The sequence below is a fragment of the Conger conger genome, chromosome 9 (assembly GCF_963514075.1).
Source record: "Conger conger chromosome 9, fConCon1.1, whole genome shotgun sequence".
In the NCBI taxonomy this organism is placed as follows: domain Eukaryota; kingdom Metazoa; phylum Chordata; class Actinopteri; order Anguilliformes; family Congridae; genus Conger; species Conger conger.
Genome location: NC_083768.1, coordinates 54,470,818 through 54,491,748, shown reverse-complemented (window position 1 = coordinate 54,491,748; position 20,931 = coordinate 54,470,818). Strand labels below are relative to the sequence as shown.

General features: G+C 39.8%; 1 protein-coding gene across 2 annotated transcripts in view; it reads left to right on the top strand.

Moving 5' to 3' along the window:
* vps50 (VPS50 EARP/GARPII complex subunit) overlaps positions 1-20,931 on the top strand; it is a 206,288-nt gene that overhangs the window by 142,085 nt on the left and 43,272 nt on the right. For both annotated transcript variants that reach the window (XM_061254761.1, XM_061254762.1), the window contains exons 19-22: positions 649-767; positions 2,292-2,398; positions 4,210-4,331; positions 10,068-10,148. In XM_061254761.1, the coding sequence (XP_061110745.1) occupies positions 649-767; positions 2,292-2,398; positions 4,210-4,331; positions 10,068-10,148 (429 nt within the window). The remainder of the gene's footprint in view (positions 1-648; positions 768-2,291; positions 2,399-4,209; positions 4,332-10,067; positions 10,149-20,931) is intronic.

Sequence of the window (20,931 nt, the reverse complement as noted above, 5' to 3'; positions counted from 1 at the left end):
ATTTCTAATGAGCAAGTGGAAGATTTAAATAAGAATCCCAGGGCAAGCTGCAGTGCAAAAAGTAATTAAATACGGTGACAGAAGCATTGTGTTATTCGGTTACGTGTAAAAAAAGAATCTGCAATGGTAATGGGTCTCTTAATGTTCAGGTGAGAGTGAGTACTGTTGGAGTCTCTCAAGGCTTAATATCTGCAGCATTATGCTAAAAAAGCCAGTGAGCCCAAATATATCTGAAGAAAAATTCAGGAAATGCTTGGTCGGGCCTATAGCCAGGGGAAATGTTGTGAGGTGTTTTTCAGAAAACAAAAACCTACTCATAATGCCCTTAATGAAATTTGTTATCAATGCATTGACTAATATTGGCTATATGCTTGTCGTATTTATTGAATAGTAATTCTATTTTTTGTATGGTCATGTTCTCTTCAATGGCTCTAAATGCTTGTAAATTGGCTGTGTCTGCATATCGAATTGTATGTAAGCGGCAAGAGGCGTACTTAAGTAGGGCACAATAGTACTTCCAAAACCAGCTGTTGTGGTATTAAAATGGGGTTTTCAAAAGGGCCGTGGAACACATTAACTGTGAGGCTGAAACAGGCTCTCTACCAATTCCATTACCCTTGGCTAACCTTTCCACCCCAATGTCCACAGTATGAGTCGGATGAACTGGAGAAGAACGTGTACCAGGACTACGACAGCGACAGTGACGTGCCTGAGGAGCTGAAGAGGGACTATGTCGACGAGCAGACAGGAGACATTCCTGTGAAGAGGTTGGATGGGCCATTATCGCTTTTCTTTTTTCAAACACAAAGATGTACCATCTGCTGCATATATTTTGCATCTGTGCTGCATTTGGTTCATGTTAAAACCAATTTCTCATTCTTGGGGTCAAGTATCTGAATGCTTGAAAACACTTTTCACATTTCTCTGATTTCTCAGTTGTAAATCCATGATGAATTTTGTGTAGAACAGCTTTACACACTTTTACACAGACTCACTGACACTTCCAACCCAACCCAACCTGATTCGTAGACTTTATTAGCTGAAGACATTAAACATTCCCCATAGCCCATTGAAACAATATTCATAATAAATCAATTGTTCGTTTGAAAACATTTTCTAAAAAAAAAATGCAACCACTTTTCTGCGTTTTTAATCCACTGTACATTTGTTTCATGTGGAGTGGCGGTATTATGTGGCTATACCTACAGGCACTATAAGTACATTTTTATGACTTTAACATGCTCAAGTAATATGTAATGCCAGTATGTAGGTCACTCCCCACTGTTGGTAATTTGATGATGTTACATGAAAGTGCATTACATATGACAAGTTTTGCTTGGTCGCTTCCTGCACAGTAGGGTTTCTCTGTAGTGATGTGCAGAGGTTTCACCTATAGGCAGTCTGGATTTTTCCACACTGAAAATAAGATTAAACATTCTTTAAAATTAGCTTTAAAAGCACTTTGCTTCACTTAGTTCTCATTGTATGTGTGATTTAATGGAAGTCATTACAAAATTACTATCTGGAAAATGGCCCTGGGTCCTGGGTCCTGGGTCCTGGGTCCTGGGTCCTGGGTCCTGGGTCCTGGGTCCTTTAACATTTTTAGGTTTTTGGGATATATGCATAAAGTCGTCTACATATTCCAATGCATGTGTAGCTAAGCACTCATGCATGTACATGTGGAAGTATAGTATACATCAGTATTTCAGTAAGAACTCATCAATGCATAATGAGTTTTGGGCACAATGCCCCTCCTTTATTGTTTTCTGGTTGGCAAAGAAATTGTGTTTTGCATTATATATCAAGCTATTAATTGTGTGTTGTGACATGTGAAATTTTGTTTACATAACCAGATGTTCTGCAACAACAACTTCCTGCTCTTTCCTTATTTAGAAGAGTCTCATTATGTTTAATACCCACAGGAGAAACGCATATATATCACATTTTATGAGATCATTTACATTCCCTGTAATCTGCTTATAATGATTTTAGCGTATGCGTTCTGGTGACTGGTCCCTGTGCTCTGTGTTAACTTCGACATTTTATTATCTACTGAATGATGTCCTAACTGGAGACGTGAATTTCACAGTCCGTCAGAGGACCTGCAAGGACTCAGTAAATTGAGGGCTACAAGGTCATACTGGGGGTTGGAATTAACTGTGCCTGATGAATTGTGGCTCAGTGGCATTGCTTTTGAGTGTGTAAGCACTTCTTTGGGTTCCTGTCGTCTCGAGCCTTCAGTGGCCACCTCTCTGACCCGGCTGTCATTATGGTTCTGTTTTCTCAATTAGCGTGTCTCGGGAAACCCTAAGGAGCCGAAAGAAGTCAGACTACAGCCTTAATAAGGTGAACGCCCCCATCCTGACCAACACTACCTTGAATGTAATCAGGCTTGTTGGTGAGTAATTTGCTTTTTAACTCAAAGAAAATGATGTAGACAGTTTGACCCCTCATCAGAACCCCTAGATAGTGTCAATTAACTGGCTAATGGCTGATTAGCAATGGGGAGGTATCCATTTTGTATCTCAACCTTTGTGACATCTTTTCTTCCTGGTCATTAAGACGGTCGCACCCATGCAATTGTTCATTTCCAAGCTTAATTTAAATGTTCATGTTGCATTGTGTCTTTTGCACAGTGACACTATTATTTCTCATGCACTTCTGGTATAATGTGAAAGGAGGAAATCGCATTTAGATAAATGAGGTCTGTCACAGTTAGGATTTGGCCAACAGTTTTTCATTTTGGATTGGATTTCATTGTGTTCATTGTTGAGGCCCATTCAAAAACACAGTGAGATGAGGTTCCGTATGCCTGTCATTAACTGGCCCCGCAATTCACATGTTCAGATACGCCCAAAAGGAAAAAGCTCTGCTTTGACGCAACTATTTATGGTGTAACTATTTTATATGAATAGTCCAAAAAGGACCAACATTCCCTGGTCAGGATACGTATATAATATCTTTACTGAAAACTACTCCTCCTTAGACTCTCTTGTGCAGACTTTCTACTTTGTATGAATTTGATTTATATTTTTTAATCATTGGATAACTTTATTGTGATTGAGCCTTTTTGAACAAAAACCTTTGATTTGATGATGGTGTAATTAAATTGCATTCCTTGTATCCTGTTGACTGCAAGTGAAATACTGCCTGATTTGCTGCAGAACTAAAATTGATTGCTTCCCCATTTATCAATCTAAATGCAATATTAACATTATGATCTTCTTGCATTCTTTGGTAATTCACTATGTAACTTGCTTTCTTCAAATTAGTTTTTCTGGGATCTTACCTCACACTCGCTATATTCTACAGTAAAACCATGTTTTTAACTTTTATAGCAGATATACACCCACTTTATTCTTTATTGATTAGATTTCTTTCTTTAGAATGATTGGTATTCTGCTGCTGGAGCCCATCCACTTCAAGGTTGGATATGTTGTGTGTTCAGAGAGTCTCTTCTACATACCACTGTTGTTACATGCAGAGTTGCTGTTGCCTTTCTGTCAGCTTGAGACAGCCTCTCTCATTAAGGCATGTTCTCCACAGAACTGCCACTCACTGGACGTCTCACTGGATATTTTTTTTCGGACCATTCTCTGTAATGTTTAGAGACTTGTGCGTGAAAATCCCAGCAGTCTATAAAATCCAGCAATCATTCCACTGTCAAAGTCACGTTTCTTCCCAATTCTGATCTTTAATCTAAACCACAACTGAACCTTTTGGCCATGTCTACATGCTTTTATGCATTGAGTTGCTGTCACATGATTTGCTGATTAGATATTTGCATTAATGAGCTGGCATACAGGCCTACCTAATAAAGTGGTCACTGACTATATTATCCTTTTTCGCATTAGAAATTCCTAAAGGCTTTACATGCTATGGCATGCTTATGATACCCAAAGACAAATTCCATTAACCCTTGAAGTAATATGTTATAAATGTTGTCTAATATTCCGGAGGGATTTATTCCTATTCATATTTTTACCACGTGAAATAAATATTATGCTGAGCTGTAATACTGAACAAGTCTTTGTTACTTTAGATGATAATCCTATTATTCATTTTGCGAATTCAATGTTTTGACTCATTACATTTGAGGAAAGGTGTATTGTGGATGCTGTAATGTCTAATGTGTTGTCATGTTTTAGCACTAAATATTTCTTGAATATTAGAAGATTAATAGTAAAAAGTAAATTTGCTTTAAAACAGGAAAGTACATGCAGATGATGAACATTCTGAAGCCCATTGCCTTTGACGTCATACATTGCATGTCCCAGCTGTTTGACTACTACCTGTACGCAGTCTACACCTTTTTCGGGCGGAATGATATGGTAAGCAAAATGCTCTAAATGTGTTTGAATTTGATTATTCAGTATGCTTTGATATTACCACCCTGTACCAAATTTAAGCAATTGTTTCAATTTTTTTTTCGAAGAACTCAAAATTTTGTGGTAATAAAATGTAATCTAATGTCTACACTCACTGGGTCTCATTGTACTGTACAGTACATTCCTCATTCATAGTTATGCTATGTTTTTTTCCTGTATATTAAGATATATTTAGGAACTGTATTTAATATTGATGCAAACTCACTTGCATGCAGTGATAGGAACATCCGTTCATTTAGGTGAGCCGGATCTTTTGGCTCCGTTCGTTCAAAAGATTCATTCATTTGGCTCGCTTGTTCGTTCACTTGTCCTTCTGGAAAGTACGCTCATCAGCCTCATTTGTTAATCGTTCGTTCGCAGCATTGAACTGTGTTGTAAACAAGCCGCACGTGTGTGGAATATCACCCAGTATAGTTGCGGAATTGATTTAACATTCCCCCCTTTTAATATTAACGTATGAACCGTAACCAAAGTGTAATTGGTTAAATAACCATATTCATTACCGCTCTTTTTGACAGCATACTTCGATGCCACTTGTTGCCCTGTTGTAGCAATATTTTTTATTTTTTGGACTGCACCCAGACAGTAAGCGACTCCAGGTCGGATCTGGCCCGAAGTCAGCCGGTACCGGCACAGATCCGGTCCGCAGTCACTTGCTATGCGGGCAGCTGATCAATAAAATGTTTTTATCTTTAGCTTCATTTCAGGTTTCTTGCTATTGGAAGTTAAATTACAATGACATTGTATTGAATGTAACATTAGCTATAATTAAACTTTAATGCAATTAAGACAATACCTGAAATATATTATTGCAGCCTACACATAGCTAGCTATGTTTCAATATACTACCTACACAAATAAAATGACACGATGTACGTTGTGGTCACTATTTGTTCACCGGCTCAGTATGGCTCCATGGTTAACTGAACCTGAAACCTGAATTATAATCCCTGTTCCCTTGCAAGGCTCCCCTGCAGAATGCGCCGATGCACTGGCCTAATAGGGTTATAATTGGCAAAAAGAGAGGGTACATACTGAATGTGTGGGTAGTGATGTTTGAAGTACTGTGCTTTATTAGTATTTGGGATACTCCGTTCATCTGTGTTTTTTTTGGTGACAGGATCTGGCTAATTCGGAAGAATGCATTTCCTCTTCCCACTGAACTGTAAATTGCACTCATGGTTCCTGTCAGCCCACTGCATAGCCGGCAAATGTATGCACAGTTAATTTAAACAGTATTTCTATACACATACATATACGAACACTTATACAAATTCTGTGCTTAGAGGCATCTTTGTGCAATATATATGTGTACGGTACATTCTCTACCAAAAGTATGTTAAGGGGAGAGAGAAAATTATTTTGCCATATACTTAAAGCATTTGGATTTGAGATCTGAGACTGATAATATCTTCTGACTCCAAATACAATCTCCACAGATGAAAACTTCCTTTTGCACCTTTTTAGCTTTACAAAAACGGCTGCTCCTGTACAAATGTCAAACATACACGTATCAGCCATAACATTAAAACCTAAAAATGCTTTAAATTGTAGAAACATGTCTATAAACACTTAATATTTTATTATATGATTTGTGTACTTATTTAAGCAGATCATCATAAGTAAATTTCATTCAAAATTTACATTTTTAAATGAAAATGGAAATCTTGTAAGCTCATTGCAAGGAGGGGCGAGTGCATTGATTTTTTATTTAAATATCTTGGTACATACTGGTGTTCATGATGACTTCTAGCCTAACAGATGCTCCAGGACCTCATATTTAAAAAAATAAAGGTGAAACTTATGTAGGAATAGATCACATGCGTTTTGAAATATGGCAGGTGGTCTTTTTTCTTTTTAAATATTAGAAAATCTACAGGTGGAACAACAGGCTAGGATGCAGCGGACTTGCGGTTTCAGTTTGTTGCAGTTGCACACCGAGGACCGGGGTTCGATTCCCGGTCCTGCCAAAAAGGCGAGTTTGGCCGGCTCTCGTGGAGCGGCATAATTGGCTCACTGTTCCAGGGGAAGGACTTGCCAGGGTTAGTGTGATTGTCGCATACAGCGCCCTGTGCGCCTCGGAATAACTGTCTAATTGAGACGAGACAGCTTGGAGAAGGCGTGTCGCTCTCAGGGTATAAAAAAATAAAAAAATAAATACAGGTCCAGGAGCACCTGTTAAGACGTGATCATTAACACCAGTATGGACCAAGATATTTAAATAACAAAACAATGCATAATACACATATCATATAATTAAATATTAAAGTGTTTATATGCAAGTTCACACGGTTTAAAGCATGTGGTTTTAATGTTCTGGCTGATCGGTGTATATTCGTGTAAGTACCACAAAATAGCTACTTTTGTCTCGTTCATCTTTTGAGCTGAAATCCTTATGCCTTAAAGGTCCCATATTGTGGAAAATGACATTTTCCTTGTTATGTGGATTATAAAGGTGAAAGTGTTATAAAAACAAAACAGACCCCAAATAAATCCACATAATCCGTATGAAGAAAATGTGCATTTAAAAATCCATTTGGACATCCCTGAAGTTATGACATTGTCATTATCATGGCTTTGTAGCCGGAACAAATCCGAGCAGTGGGCTTGTTGGAGCTAGATATCAATGAGCCTTAAAGACACAGTCACAGCCTGTTTTTGGTAAAGCTGATGAGAGGCACTGGATAATGGACATGTAAAACTGGATAGGGATTGTTTTTGGTCATTAAAACCCAACAATTGTCTTCTTATGGATATCAAGACCATTAAATAAAACACTGGAGGGCTCTGTATATGACATAGTATCATTTTATGTCTCCATTTGTATGCGTTAATGCATGTAGATCAGCCTTAGGCTGCACCCCAGGGAACAGGTAATGAACAGAGGAATTGGATTGCCACTGCAGGGGTGTCCACTGATTATCCCTAGGAGAGATGTGGAAGGGGAGGTGCTAGTGTACACCGTTCTGCTAAGATAGACCGTTTTCCCATCCATCTCCCAAGCTTGGTGTCAGTGAAATGGGACACCAAGCTCAGTTAAACTCATAGTTTTATAAACATATAATTTGGATGCTTTGTAAAATTCCATAGCTACATATGTTGTACCCTATTTGCCAATCATGTCCAACAAACACTCTCTGGGCCCTTTAGAGGACAATGATAATCGAAAGCCAGTTCTGAAATAATGATTATTAATGCAGGTGTCATGATGCAGGAGAGGCGACACATCTATACACCGGTGTGATAATTACTTTGCCACTGGGATATGTTGAGAGAGCACATTATTCATGTACATTTTGAAGAGAATAACCTGATGGGAAAAGGGGGGTCAAACCTACAGTTTTGAAATAGCTTATCAGAAAAATGCAGAAAAACAAGTCACCTCCCAGATGATGAAGTGCTTTACCACTTAGGAATATCTTGAGTGCCCCACAGCAATCATTAGGACAGAAAGTGCTGGAGCTGTCATCCTAATGGATGAGCTCCTTGCAAATAAAGAAAAGAACAAAACTTTCTAACATTAATCTGTCTGTTGTACTTAAACAACCTGATATTGTTTGCATAATATGCAACGCTGCTCTTTGAAGAAAAAAAAAAGTGGATTGAAGAAGTCAAATTAACCCCAGAATACCTTATGCCAGTGCTGATTTGCTGCAGAACTTTCTGGCATTCACGATGCAGCAGTAACCATGCAGCTTCCTCTAGCACAAGTGTGTTTTCCTGAAACAGAGCGATGAATTCACTTGAACTGCATCTTTTCCAGAGGTATCGATTCCCTCGTTGCGCATCTTTCGCCTGCTTGCTCCATTGTTTTGCTTTCTGTTTTTTTGTTTTTCCTTTTGATCCAAAGCGTGCGCCTAGCCCGACCTTGCCCACCCAGGGCAAAGAGCAAAGTGCTGCCTGCCAGGCTTCAGTAGGCTGGGTAAGGGCAGGGTTCTTCAACTTTCGTGGCTGGAGATGTCACCCCCTCATTTGCAGTGTGTTCATCTTCAGACATCTCCATCCCTTAAAAATGTTTTCTCTTTGTGTGCCACTTTCTCAGCTTCTCATCTGCTTTCTAGAATTTTCTGTCCTGTAGTCAGCAACTACATTTCAAAGCCTTTTCTGTACCAGCCAAAAATCCCATCTTAATTGTATTAGAACCAGACTGGCATATGCTCATATTGAACTGCTTTGCCTTTGTTGTCTAAAAATGCCACCAGTTCTTCCACCACCTTTCATCCCTAATTACAAAGCTGTAGCAGAGTTCTGCTTACTAATAGAATGTGAGAGAACAGAGTGAGAGTTGTTGCTGGAGTGCAATGCAAACTATTTGGGTAACAAATAAGTTTGGTCTTTGGGCACAAGTTTATATAGTGGCTTTCAGGCCCTCTATTGTCACTACATATGGGCTGAATGGTCTGTTCTGGATTGTGTGAAAGCATACTGGTCAATTTGGCTAACAAGAGTGAGCTCCACACATAGCAGAAAATTGATGCAAAAGGTGTTGAGATTAAAAACAGGAAATGTGGCTTGAGACAAAACTTGGCCTTCTTGTATTTGAGATTGACCCAAGAGCATCGATTTAGGAAAGGTGTATTGTAGTCAACCATGGTGCACTGGAGACAAAACAGTGTACAGATTGTCCATTCGGCCTTACCAGCATTTAAAGCATTCATGACTGAAAAATTCACTATAACAGAACTGAGTACACTCTAAAAATAATTAACTGCCCCAACTCATAAATGTTATACTACAACAGATCTTGAGGTGGCTGTGCTAATCATTGAACAAAATTTTTCAAGGCCTATGTTCAGTTCCTGCTTTAGTGGAGAGTAGCTAGATGTCTGTTGTAACACAATGTTTCTCTACCCTGGTCCTGGGATGTTGGTTTTTGTCAATACAAATCTCTTTATCAAATAAGGGTGTTGAAAATGTGTTTATGTTTGACCGTAATAGTGTGGTTAATCTTATTTTACCACAATGCAGGTTTGACTTGTTGCCATTTCCTGTTTGAACACATTTTACATAGATGGTGTCAAGTTTCCAAGTTCTCAGCACTCAAATCAATTCAAAATGGAACTTCTAAATTGCTTTTTCTGGCGTAATTTGGCCTTAAGAAGGTAAATCATCCTTCAATAGATGTAAAAAGTCTAATTAAGATTTTTAATAACAATTATCAGGTCATTGCAATACAGAGTTTGTTACTATGGTTGAAAGAAAAACCAGCATAGACAGTGGGCTCCCAGAGTTGCGAAACAGTGTTGTAACATACTCCAGATCTGTTGTGGTGTGTCATGGATCTACAAATTTAACCAATAAAAAAAAAGGTCAAAACCTCTGCATTATTGTAAGATAGTTGGGCAAGACGGGAGTGTCATTCAAAAGCATGTGTGGAAATGTGAGCCACCCCAACTTGATTGTTGTTCAATGTGTACAGTAGGTAGCCAGATTGAGAGTTATTTGTTCTGATAAATCTTTTTCCTTTTGCGCTGTGGTGATCCTGTCTTCTGTTGAAAAGAACACATCATCTTAGTGGGGATAAATCTGTTAGAAAAAAAGAACAGGCTTCGTGTGCATATGTGTGTGGAAGTGAGCTTGTGTTCATGTGTGTGTGCGTGGGTGCACGTGTGTGATTCTTGTTGTGCTGTGCAGATTTTAAAACTGGCTGATACTCAGTGTGAAATGTGTTCCCTGCAGTATGAATCATCAGGGCTGGGGCTTATCAGCAGCAGACTGCGGACTACACTCAACAGGATCCAGGAGAGCCTCATCGACGTGGTAAGAGACACCATTAGCAAGACGGCTGCTCGCCGAAACGTTGCACGGGCCGCCGCTCCCCCCATCCCTGTCCATCTGGTTGGATCCCGCAAATGGCAGGATACTCGGCCCTTATTTTTTACAGCCCTTGTTAAGGGTCATCACTTAATGGCCCGGTGTTAGCTACAGGTGCTATAATTGTCCTGAAACACTGAGCAGACCCTGCTGCTTCTTAAATAAATAATAAACGCAAGTTCTTGAATGCCCCCATTAGAGGCCCAGGGAATAGCCTGCTGCTGCCCTAAAATGTCACCCGTCGGATTCATTAGCTCTCTGCTCGGCCAGGGCTGCCTCCACAGGCTGCTCTCGCATGCGTCTGGGGTGGAGAGCGAAGGGAGAACGGGCCGGGCTATGATCCATTAGCCTTTGGGCCTGACAACCTTTTGGCTGGGTTAGTGTGCGCTGAGCTCAGTGTACCATAGTGTCCCCCTCTGTTTGATTCGCCCAAGCTCTAATTAACCATCTGAGGCACAGTTAAGCGCAAAATTGGCATTATGTCACGTTGAATAGGAATGGAAGCGATGTGGTAATGGCTGAAGCCGTTGTGAGGGGCACTGTTATGGTTTTAATCGGCTGTGTCATTGGCCTGCTGACTGGGACTTCTCAGGTTGCTGCTACATTGGCCCAGTGTGATGCCTATCCAACAATCAGGGCAAACTGTCTCCGGTAGCACTGTATGACCTGATGGTGTAAAACCGTTATTGACCTCTGGCCGGGTGCTTTGGTGTACATGTGCTGCACCTGCAGGGATCCTTGCACAGGTGGGTGGCTCAGATGTGACTCAAGAAGTTAAGTTGAAGGAAAAATGATAAAGCTGCTGGGTGGTCTGCTATCAAATTCCGGCCATGCCTGACGATAGCGCTGATTAGAGCCAGGAATCCCATAGTGTGGTTCATACAGTGCAGCCTAATGATGGTCTGCTTTACTGGCTTCGACATTTCTTTGTTGATCATGTTCAGAGACAATAACAACCAAATCCAAATGGGGATGGCACTTCTAGAATCAACTCTAGACCTTTTGTTAGCTATTGTATGCATGATGAAACTTAACACACCTATCAAAGAAACATTTGAGCAGCAAAAAGTCCAGTTACTTTTGGTCCCCTAAAATTGGGGAGACTATGTATTAAAGGTCTTCAATTTCCACAAAACTAAAAGTCTGCACTTTAACCACAAAGTGATTGTTTTATTTCAACTGCTTGTTTGCTGGAGTACAGAGCTAAAACAATAAAGAAATGTGTCACTGTCCAAATACTTACAGACTGCACTGTAACTGCCCATAGTGTCACTCTGGGAAAGAGGGTCAAATCTCTGTCTTGCACACACCAGTGACCGCCTCAGCTCAATCGGTGTCTATGGTCTACCTGCAAGCTACGATAAGATAAGGTGTACATTCACTGAATGCGTTAAATTTGTCTTCTGCATTTAAGTCTCATTCTCATTGGTCAAGGGCTAGGGACTTGGTCAAGGGCAATGGCAGGAGTATACCTAACCTGGCACGCATGTCTTTTGGTGCACATGAAGCATCCTCCTACTACTTGGTGGTTGTCCAAAATGAAACAGGGAACTCTCCAAAAAAAAGTATTTGAAGCTTGGCTTACTTTCCAAATTTGTAGAAATTTGTGGTGAAATATCAATGCTCGGGATAGGTAAAGCTTGCTTGTGTATATTTTTCATGATTAGAGAATTCGATTAGATCTGGGGGCCAGAACAGGGTCACACTCTTTTTTGCTGTGACGGTTTCAAGTATTTGCTTCAATCCAAAAAACCTGTGCACAAGTATAGGCCGTAATATCGTCCTTAGCTCCTTGCAAGTTGTATCACAGGGACCTAACTGTACATAACATAACTATTTTAACAGCCTTTCACAAACCTATTCAGGAGCCTTTCTTGGATGTTTTAAAGTCGTTTTACACTTTGTATGTGACGTATGAACCTTTTCTTACTCATCTGACCCTTGTCCTCTTCTCTGCTCCACTGTGCCTCAGCGGTGGTGAGGAAGCTTCCTTCCTCATTATCCTCTGGTGTGTTTAGCATGTCTGACTTTGCTGCTCAGCAGCATATTTCCACAGATAATGCCTACCCTTCCTCCCTACTGTACATACAGCTACAGCAATGCGCTGTTTGTTGAAAAGTCTTGTGGATTCCTCAAGTTTAACATGCGTAGCTCTACAGATTTATGCAGTGAAAGTTAAATAACTAACTAACTAGCGAACTAACAGTTAAAAATGATTCAGTTGTTTAGTAGTAGTAGGTGTTCTTTACCTAATTTGGTATGCATTTGCCTCATTGCATTGTTTTTGCATTTGCAAAAACTGTTTTATTGCTGCTTGTTGGTGGGTTTGTTCTCATTAGATTAATCTGCAGGGTTCAAGTTTTTATCTATGTATGTGGTCACTTCTAGCTCTTGGAACTGTTACCTCTAGTGATTTCAGCGCATTTGCCCCTGGTTATGGTTATGCACTTTGTTGCTGTACGCTGGATAACAGTATCTGCCAAATGCCTGAAATGGAGTGGAATGTAATGTCACTTCACGCATTTATGAGAAGGAAATGGATTTATAAAAGTGTTTTGATCATAAAAAGAACATCCCTTTTTTTTTGGTTTCACATTTAAACAATTTTATCAGGGGGGTGAGAAGAACACTGGAGTATGGGGGCGGCCTGTAGCGTAGTGGTTAAGGTACATGACTGAGACCTGCAAGGTCAATGGTTCGATCCCCGGTGTAGCCACGATAAGATCCGCTCAGCCATTGGCCCCTTATCCAAGGCCCTTAACCCTGCATTGTTCCAGGGGAGGATTGTCTCCTGCTTAGTCTAATGAACTGTATGTCGCTAAGAGATAAGAGCGTCTGCCAAATGCCATTCATGTAATGTAATGAGTAATAGGAGCCACAGTGCCAGACAACAGCTGGCTCAAATCAACCAGCAAGATCATGCACAACATCCCTAACACACTAAAAGAAGCAGACTTCCAGGGCTGTAAGCATTTCTGTAAGATCTGTGCTGATAGACCTTCATGGAGAACAGGCTTATGTTAGCCGACCAATTTAATTTCCTGTTTATTTTGGCAAATGCCAACATTTCAATTAAAACACAGTATTTTGTGATGAATAACTAATTAGATAGTGCACACTTTCTCAGCCTCAGTGGTTGAGGGTCATGCGTACACTGCAATACATCACCATGAAACAAAATGGCTGTCAGGTAAATCAGCGTGTGAGTTTTTTGGAGCAGAGAGGCTGAGGCAGTAAGTGCTCTGCTGAAAAGTGTTGAATTTACAGGAGAGTGTTCCCCAGTGAGCACAACATAGAGGATTTCAACCCAGAACCTCCTTGCTGCCCACTGCACCATTGTGCCGCCCTTGAATAGGACTAGTGTTTGGTTTTGCCAAAAGTGTTTCTTTGACTTTTCATTGAATTGGAGGGAAAGTATCAAAAAATGCTGTAAATCGGCCTCCCTTTGCACCGAGCTATTTTTGTGAACTCGATAAATCATTCATCTCTGGCTACAATATTTCCCCATTATTTTTATTTCATGATCTTCTCTTCCTTTCTTCCCTCCCCTGCTCCATATCTCTCTCACTCTTTCTTTTTCTGTCCAATTAAAATCACTTTATTTGACTGCCAAATCACACTGTTTGTCAAGAACCCATTCATATGAACGCATGCATAAGAATTAATTAATCAAAATAATCATCACAGAAAAATTTAAAGCATTATCATATATAATGATCTTTTCCCCCTCGGTTACAGAGAGCACATTTTAAAGTTTACATGTATTATCATGTATAATCACTCTCCCTTTGTCTCCCCACTTGAAAGTTTCAATTCTGTACTTAAGGTATCTAAAAAGGTCCACACAATGTATATGCATATTATAAATCGAATTACCATATTTTAGAGTTCATTATAAGGAGCAGTACTAAGGTCAGATTCTCATTTGACATTTTGAAATGAGTATTGCGATGTGGTCGCAAAGTGCAATATCTCAGCCATCTCAATATGTCTCTATTTCCTTATGAAAGATGGCACACCGGCTTATCTCCATGGAGACATATGTTTTGCAATTCATTTAAAATTCTCCATTTGTAAATCTTGAACTAGCCTGCCTGAGGTAGAAAAATAAATGTTGTGCCAAGAAGTTTACAACCATTAGATTTATATTTTTAAATCCCCTAGCAGCACGGTCTGTACATCCATTTCAGCTTTGATATTACAGCTTCTTAGCCACATTTGAATTTGAGTATTGAAAAGGCTCACTATGGGACAGTACCAAAAACATGTAACATACTATACAATAGTTTCAACTGGAAGGCTCGCATAAAGGAATCAAAAGTTATTTTATATATATATATACTCATGGTAAATGGTAAATGGTTGGCATTTATATAGTGCCTTTTTCCAAAGCGCTGTACAATTAATGCTTCTGATTCACCCACTCACGCACACACTCAGACACCACCGGCGATTTGCTACTATGCAAGACATCAACCAGCTCGTCAGGAGAAATTGGGGGTTCGGTGTCTTGCTCTGGGACACTTCGACACACCCAGGGAGGGATTGAACCGGCAACCCTCTGACAGCCAGACGACTGCTCTTACCACCTGAGCCAATGCCGCCTCAAAAAGGGGTGCAAATGCATTCGACATACCAAAAAATTGACATTTTTTAAATTAATATTACTAGTTTTTGTCCATCTATTCTTTTTTATACTGATTCTGCGGACCACAAATTCCAGTTTCCAATTCTTTGGTAGGGGTGAAAGTAATTGATGCATGGAACCAGCCTGTCCACACACTTTAGTTGTTTATTCATATGTGCCCTCCATCCAACCAACCCCTAAACCGCCCCCCCTCCTCACACCATATGTCTTGAGCCTCCAAAGCTACCTCCCCCACCAAAACCATCACACTACATATGTATGTTTATTAGAACAAAGAGGCTCACCCCCTAGTCTGCTCTGATAGCTCTAATGGAATGTTTAATTGTCAGCATCCCTGCGTTGTTTGCCTTGCTAAACCTAAGTTCAGTTGCTGCTGGTGAGGGGTAGCAGGCTCTCGCATCTAATTTAGACACCCTATAACAGCTAATGCCGAATAATAAATTTCCCGTCATGATGCCCAACTTCGGAATTGTGATTGCGGTTTCCTATTTCATAAACAGATCAGGATGTCCGGACGACTAGGCAACAGGCTGCCTGTAAGCTGGTGACTATGGTACATGACCAGAACCGGAATGGTTGGTCATTCAAGCCTTGATGTTGCCACGATAAGATCCGGCTCTTGGGCCCTTGAGCAAGGCCCTTAACCCTCCAGGTGGGATTGTGGGTTGGATTCCGCTAATGGTATGGTTTTCTGAGGGAAATGATAAAGAGAATTTGTTTTTTAATTATGCTTGATATGGAAATAATTTCCACATATCTACATTTGTCTTGACCTACCAAGCAAGTACATATCAAGAATGGTAACTCCTAGTTAATGCTTGCTGATATACCTAAAATAAGTATTCAAATATAATTTAAACCTACGCAATCTTACTCTTATTATATACTTGACCACAATAGGTTAACAACATATTCAAAATTGACATTATATCAACTAATTGACATTATATCAACGACGGAATCTAATCTTTAGCCATCCCATTATGGTCAATGGTAAACTGCTGTTATTTTGCTGTACTATTTATGATGGATTAACGCTAAAAGCCATTGGGGACAGGGAGCACCACTATGTGGCTGGATTTGCTTACAAAATAGATGATTTGCACCTTAGGGGAGATGTCTGAAGTTTTAAACAGCAGACCCATATTGACGGCATGGATGACGGCATGGGATGAGACTCATTGAGACCCAAAGAGGGGAAGTGCATGTTGGTGACTTTTGGGTCTTCAGAATTTATTGCCCTAAGCGGGGATAGCAGTGAAAACAGCCTGAAAGCATACAGTAAAATAATAGAAATTATATATACAGAGTCCCATCATTTTTTATTTGCCTCTGTTACTTGTATAGGTATTGTTTTTATTGGCTGTTGTATTCTAGCTGCCAACAGTGGTATGCTAGTTTGAATGTTGATTGTACTCTTCAAGGGTTCTGAATTTCTGTATGTTTACACTAGGACTCGGAACTGTACTGTCCTCTCAGGTCTACTTTTGCACTTGTTCTTGTGATTGATTTGCACAATATGAGATTTGTAATGTGGTTAAAATGCATACACATATTTTAATGTGCACATATGGATTTAAGGGCATTTTTATACATTTTGGTTTTACCATGTAGACGAGGTGATGAGGTAGTATGCTTTGGATCTTGTGCAGTTCCTTCTCTCCTCCATACTTTGCTCTTGCCATTACTCTGATATACACTTTATTAGGTATTTATTAGACTTATTTTTTAGACTTCTACTGCTGTAACCTGTACCTGCTGTAATGTGTGGTTATTTGCAGTACCATCACCTTCCTGTCAGCTTTGACCAGTCTGAACATTCTCTTCTGACATCTCTCATTAACAAGGCGTTTCTGCCTGCAGAACTGCTGCACCATTCTTTACTAACTCTAGAGATTAGTGTGCCTGAAAATCCCAGGATATCAGCAGTTTCTGATGCTCAAACCATATAGACTGCCCCCAACAATCATTCCATGGTCAAAGTCTCAGTTACTATGGCTACTAAATAAACGCTACTGAAGGAAGAGCCACAGAGAGCGGTGCGGTGTAGCTGTTCTGGGAAATTGTCCGTCTTAAATTAGTAATATTGTTTGAGAGTCTTGTCTTCTGTTTTTAAGTCTTTTAGCACAAGTCCGAGTCAAGTCTAAAGTCATTCAGGGCAAGTCTGAAGTCGAGTCTCAAAGCAGTCAAGGCTCAAGTCTAGTCAAGTCTTATAGCAGTCTGTCCAAGTCTCAAGTCCCCAGCTCTGATTACTGACTTGGAAAAGAAAATAACTTTGTAATCCAGTCACATTATGATGTCAACAAATTAGTAAGTGATGTTAGAATAGGCTATTGTAATACTCAAATTACACACAATAAATCATAGTTGATGTTCCAGTGCTTCGGACAGAGACAACTAAACAGTTACAGTGACTTTAGGAATTACACATGATTTAAGAATCCATTTCCCAGTACTTCAGAAACTGCATTCTACAGACCAGTTACTTTAGGTCTTTGTTATAACTTCTGTTTTATATAGATGCTTTAAGATAAACCACTACAACCCTGTTCCAGTGCTTTCAGAGACAGGTACACTTAAAGATTCCAATCCCTTTCGGAACACTCTTTTAGAATAAAGATCCCAGTACTTCGGGCACCAGTAATTCTAAAGACCAATCCGGTTGCATAAAACTGCTTAAGTGTAATTGCCCCTTAAGTTTTCCCTTAGGTTTCCCTTAAATTTAGTGCAAATAGAGTGTTGCGGAATTAACCCTTAAGTGTCACTTAAAGGGGTAGTACACCCATTTTTAAACTTTGTATGTTGTTATTACTTACCCCCAGAGTGCTAAGTAGTACTGTTGTGATGGTATCCTCACATCACTGTTCTAGCTGTACTGGATTGGACCAATGCTAACAATGAGCATTTTGCCATTGGGTAGACTGTCCCCCCGGTTAGTTTTCTTTAAAATAACCGTCTAAATCCACCCAAATAAGGTTTAACAGTCCTACGTACCACTTTGGGGGTAAGTGAAATAATATAAAGATTTTTTAAATGGGTGCACTATCTCTTTAAGGCTTTAGCTTAAGAGAAACCCTCAAAAACTCTCTTCAGTATCACATTTTCTCTTAAGTAATCCTTTAGAATCCTTTAAGTGTTGCATAAAACACCTTAACGACAACTTCCATAAGTAGAATTTCAGTGTAGCTACACAGTACCTTACGAGTCTTTTGAACCACTGGAGGAGGAAAATGTCCCTCAGTGAATTTTTTGTGACAGAGAAAATCCTCTAGACTATACGACAGATGAAAAGTTAATTCTTGAATATAGATTTACCTGTCAACCTATACATAAGATTGCAAACGACCTGGAAGGTGAACTTGATCACCCAACGCAATGGAACCATGCCTTACCGTTTATATTACAACTGCATTGCGGTTTTCTGCTACTGGGATATTGCTAAGTGGTTGCAGAGGGGTTGCTAGGGTGTTCCTTGGGTCTTACTGGGTGGTTGCTAAGGTGTTGCTAGGTGGTTGCTAGAGTATTCCCATGTGGTAGCTAGCTTCCAGACTGTGGTAGATGATGTATTTAGAGTACATAATTTCACGATGTGCAAGGTGGTCCACAGAGTTGCAGGGCCATTTGCCGGCGCCTGACCAGGACACACCAAATTTTGACCAAAATTTTTAGACAACGTGTCTTTCCCCGTATCTGTGGTGTTTTAGATGGCACTCCCATCAGGATCCAGGCACCCCGGGCACATGAAGACCAATATGTGAATTGTAAAAATGTTATGTTAAACTGGTGTGTGACCACCTCTGTTGCATCACAAATGTGGTGGCATCATGGCCTGGGAGCACCCGTGACTCTGGTATCCTGGCGCAGTAGAGATTTTGAAGACGGTGTGCACTGCTCAGTGACCCTGTCGACTGTGGCGGATGACACTATTCTTAAGTCCCTCTTCCCCTGCAAAGGTAGTCTTAAATTGATAGTCTAATAATCATTGTAGATCATTAGGGTGGCCACAGATTCCCATTTTCAGGGGACAGTCCCTGTTTTTAACCACACTTTGGGGAAAGAAATAGCCATGTACTGAAGGCCAAAGGCTAAAGTTTTTTTTTTTTTTTTTTTCTCCTGGATCGCTGCCCCTATTTGTGATGTGGAAGTTACTAAAAAAACCTACTTCTACACAAGCAAGTCAATGCCCGAACTGCGTCCACCTTGTTGATTGATGCCTATTCAAACTGCAAATTAGCGTTTGCATTTTCCATCTACCTTTGATCAAGATGACAGCCTGGATTGGGATTATTTCTCTTTAGATTATTTTAAAGATGATTTTTAAAAAAAATGTAATGCTTTTTTTCCTCAGTTTAGTCAATTCTTCTTAAGCAGATGTAAGGCAGTGTATCTGCTGTGCCACTAGGTGGCGTTGTAGCCCTCAGTTATTGACCAGAGTTTGTTTATTTTAATGCTTTTTGATCCTTCTGATATACCGTAGGGTTGATGCGTGTTGAGTGTAGGACCCCATTTCATTTTTAATGTATGTTATCAACCTTATAGGTAAGTCACGTTATTTCTGTGGGTGAAAAGAATATCAGATTGCTAAGTAAATACCACACTGAAGTTCGTTTTTATGAGCTGTACTGAATGTTAAACTGTTAAGCAGTTAAATGCTGGGTAATTTGCATAACTAGCTATTTTGTTTCTCTATAAAATACCGAGTGGAATATGGCTAGCAATGAGATGAAATGTGTTATGGTAACAGCTACGGGTTGTTGAAATGTATTAGCATTAGTTACTGTGATGCATTAGCATGTAATTGTAAAGAGTACAAACTCAGAATGTACGTTATCAACCTTATAGAGACTGTGCTGGAGAATAAAAAACCATCTCGCCACCATTCCCGAACCCCTTCGTCTCCCGTGTGGATTCCTTCTACACACAACCATCCGCCAAGTAATTATAGAACACAATGCAGAGTAGCAGCGGGTCGTTGGAGAGCGAGAGAGACAGGGTTACACATTCAAACATTTCAGCTTGTCTGTTAGTAAGAGCCCTTTTCTTTGTTCCACAGTTCCATACTCCATATCATTCTTTTGCTCTATATAATTGGTATTTTAGTAGTTGGTAAGTAATGCCTAACATGACACGTTACTGCTGGTTCGAAACATATTACTGTAAGCAATTGACTACTTTTTACACAAAAACTTGATCAAGGCTGTCTGAGATCAGAAGCAAGGAGCCAACCAAAGTCTGTGGCAAGTTCTCAAACATGCTTGGAACAACCTCCCTGCTGATTGTCTTATAGAACTGCAGGACAGCTGTGGCTATCTCAGACAAGCGATGCAGTGATTTGATTCAGTTTTTAACTATTCTGCCAAATGACAAAAATATAATGTAAAATGTTTAGTACGTTTATTTAGGACCTTTCATTTCATTTTTTTTTTGAAAGAATCTTATCTGTACAGAATGTTATACTGGTGCCTAAGACTTTTGCACAGTACTGTATGTGTTCTCAACTTTCAGATGCAGGAAATGCACTCCTGTACAGCTTTCTGCAGTTAACATTCCTGAATGTGAATCCTCCATGTCTTTCTTTCCAAAAATACAAAGCCTTTTCCATTACGCCTTTTCTGTGAGTCCAGTGATTAAATTGGCAAAGTGGTAAGGTCATGATTTATTCTTTATGGAAATATCCCCATATCTGCTGAATAGACACTATTTTTTATTTTCATAAATAGTTTATAGCAAATGTATCATCTTTCTTCATGCAGCTGCAGGCATGCTTTTTACTGTAATAGACAAAGCAAATGATAGCCCTGATTTCGTTTGACACTCTTCTAATGAGAAAAGAGTTTGGGATATTAGGATAGGATTAAGAACTAGGTACGGTAGTGCACTTGACAGTAATTGCCTCCCGGCTCAGATGCCCTTGATTGGAGGAATTTTCACAGCTTGGAATATGGATGCGACCAAGTGAAAGAGGCCGTATTATTTTCCTCGCAGATTGAATAGCTTTTATTTATGTGCAGCCTCTTTTTTTCTGGCCACTGAAAATTTTGTCATTTGTAAGGGTTTATCAGGAATCATTAAAGTTACCTT